Genomic DNA, 1,725 nt, shown 5'->3' on the forward strand with positions numbered 1-1,725 from the left:
TTCAGAGCGAAGAAAGCTGTAGCCTGGGGGAATCCCTTCCAGCAGCCATGCTTGGCTCGGGTCTTGCCTTACGCTTAAGCCCCGGCAGGCAGGGCAGGGGGGGGGGGCAGACAGTGTAGGTATTAGTTCCAATTGGATCTATCGAGGGCCCGAGCAAACTCCGCGCCAGTGGCGCCCCCGCCGCCCTGCCCCACCCCCTTCCCCCACTCCCAAGCTACCAGACGAACCGAACCAAACTTATGAAATTCCCATCCCGGAGGTCCCCCGTCTGATAGGAGCCTCTGGGGCCTCTGGGGGAGAAGGGGCGCTTCAGACGCCAGAATTACAGCCACGTTCGCATATTATTTTCTGTTGGGCACCAGCCCGTCCGGTCCCCCGCCCCTCCAGAACTGCTCTCTAGATACGAGATGAGATTGTTGTCATTTTTTTGTCCCTTCTCTATGCAGTACACTACCAGCGCATCATCCACCGTGACATCAAGCCGGCCAACCTGCTGCTGGGGGAGGACGGGCGCGTGCAGATCGCCGACCTGGGCGTGTGCAACGAGTTCCACGGCCAGGACGCCTTCCTGTCGTCCACGGCCGGCACCCCCGCCTTCACCGCGCCCGAGGCCCTCAACAGTCGCCAGTTCAGCGGCAAGGTGACCGACGGCGTGACGCGGGCGGGCGGGCGCGAGCGCAGAGGTGCTCGTCCACACTACAACTTACCCTCTTACTCCTGTCCCCCGCAGGCGTGCGACTTGTGGTCCATGGGCGTCACGCTGTTCTCGCTCGTGTTCGGAGACGTGCCGTTCCTCGACGACAACGTGCTCACGCTCTACCACAAGATCAAGACGGAGACGGTGCGCTTCCCGGACCGCCCCGCCATCAGCGAGCCCCTCAAGGACCTCATCAGTCGGCTGCTGCTCAAGGACCCCGCCGCGCGCATCACCCTGCCCGAGGTCAAGGAGCACCCGTGGGTCACGGCCGACGGCGCCGAGCCGCTGCCCTCGGAGGAGGAGAACTGCGTCCTCATCGAGCTGTCCGAGGAGGACCTCGAGGGGGTCGTCACGTCCATCCCCAAGCTGGACACGCTCATCCTCATCAAGACGATGCTCAAGAACCACTCGTTCCAGGTAGGTAGCCTTGTGTGCGAGCGAGCGAGCTAGCTAGCTCCTCTGGCGGAGCCCCTGGGAGGTAGGCCGGCCCGGTGGACTGCTGTGCCGCGCGGGTCTGCCTACCCCTTGCTCTGCAGGCGCTCTCCTGACCCGACCGTCTCGCCTTGTTCTCCTTGCAGAACCCGTTCTCCGCGCGCGGGCCTCGCGCGCCGGGCGCGGCGGCCGAGCACCGCGGCCCGGGCCAGGGCCTCGGCCAGGGTCGCGAGTCGCGCCTCGGCCGCTTCCAGCTGAGCGGCCGCTCCAACTCGGCGCCGGGCTCCTACGGCTGGGCCAAGGAGCGCCAGGTGTCCGTCGACTACCCCTCGGGGCCCGTCCTGGCCGCCGTCAGGGAGGCCGTCAGGGAGGTGAGCGCGGCCGAGCCGTCCACTGCCTCCATCCCGGAGGGAGAGCCGGGCCGCGAGGAAGCTCACGCTGGTGAGCCCCCTGCGAGCGGCGCCAGCGAGGGCGCGAGCCAAGGGGCGAACTAACTTCACCCCTTCGGGCACCCTTAGCATCACTTGCTCAACCCATCGTAATCCATCCATGATCGACCGCCATACTCCATAAAAACGCCTTGTTTTTATTATTGT

General features: G+C 65.7%; 1 protein-coding gene across 1 annotated transcript in view; it reads left to right on the plus strand.

The window, feature by feature from the left end:
• The window catches only part of LOC113210692 (calcium/calmodulin-dependent protein kinase kinase 2), a gene marked incomplete in the record, with an annotated part of 22,842 nt that extends 21,123 nt beyond the window's left edge, over window positions 1–1,719 (plus strand). Inside the window, 3 exon segments of the mRNA XM_052267241.1 lie at window positions 447–640; window positions 731–1,114; window positions 1,276–1,719. Of these exon segments, the coding sequence (XP_052123201.1) occupies window positions 447–640; window positions 731–1,114; window positions 1,276–1,623 (926 nt within the window).
• Window positions 1,720–1,725: the final 6 nt, after the last annotated feature.

This window comes from Frankliniella occidentalis, unplaced genomic scaffold (genome assembly GCF_000697945.3).
Source record: "Frankliniella occidentalis isolate FOCC.00 unplaced genomic scaffold, Focc_3.1 Scaffold48, whole genome shotgun sequence".
Lineage (NCBI taxonomy): Eukaryota > Metazoa > Arthropoda > Insecta > Thysanoptera > Thripidae > Frankliniella > Frankliniella occidentalis.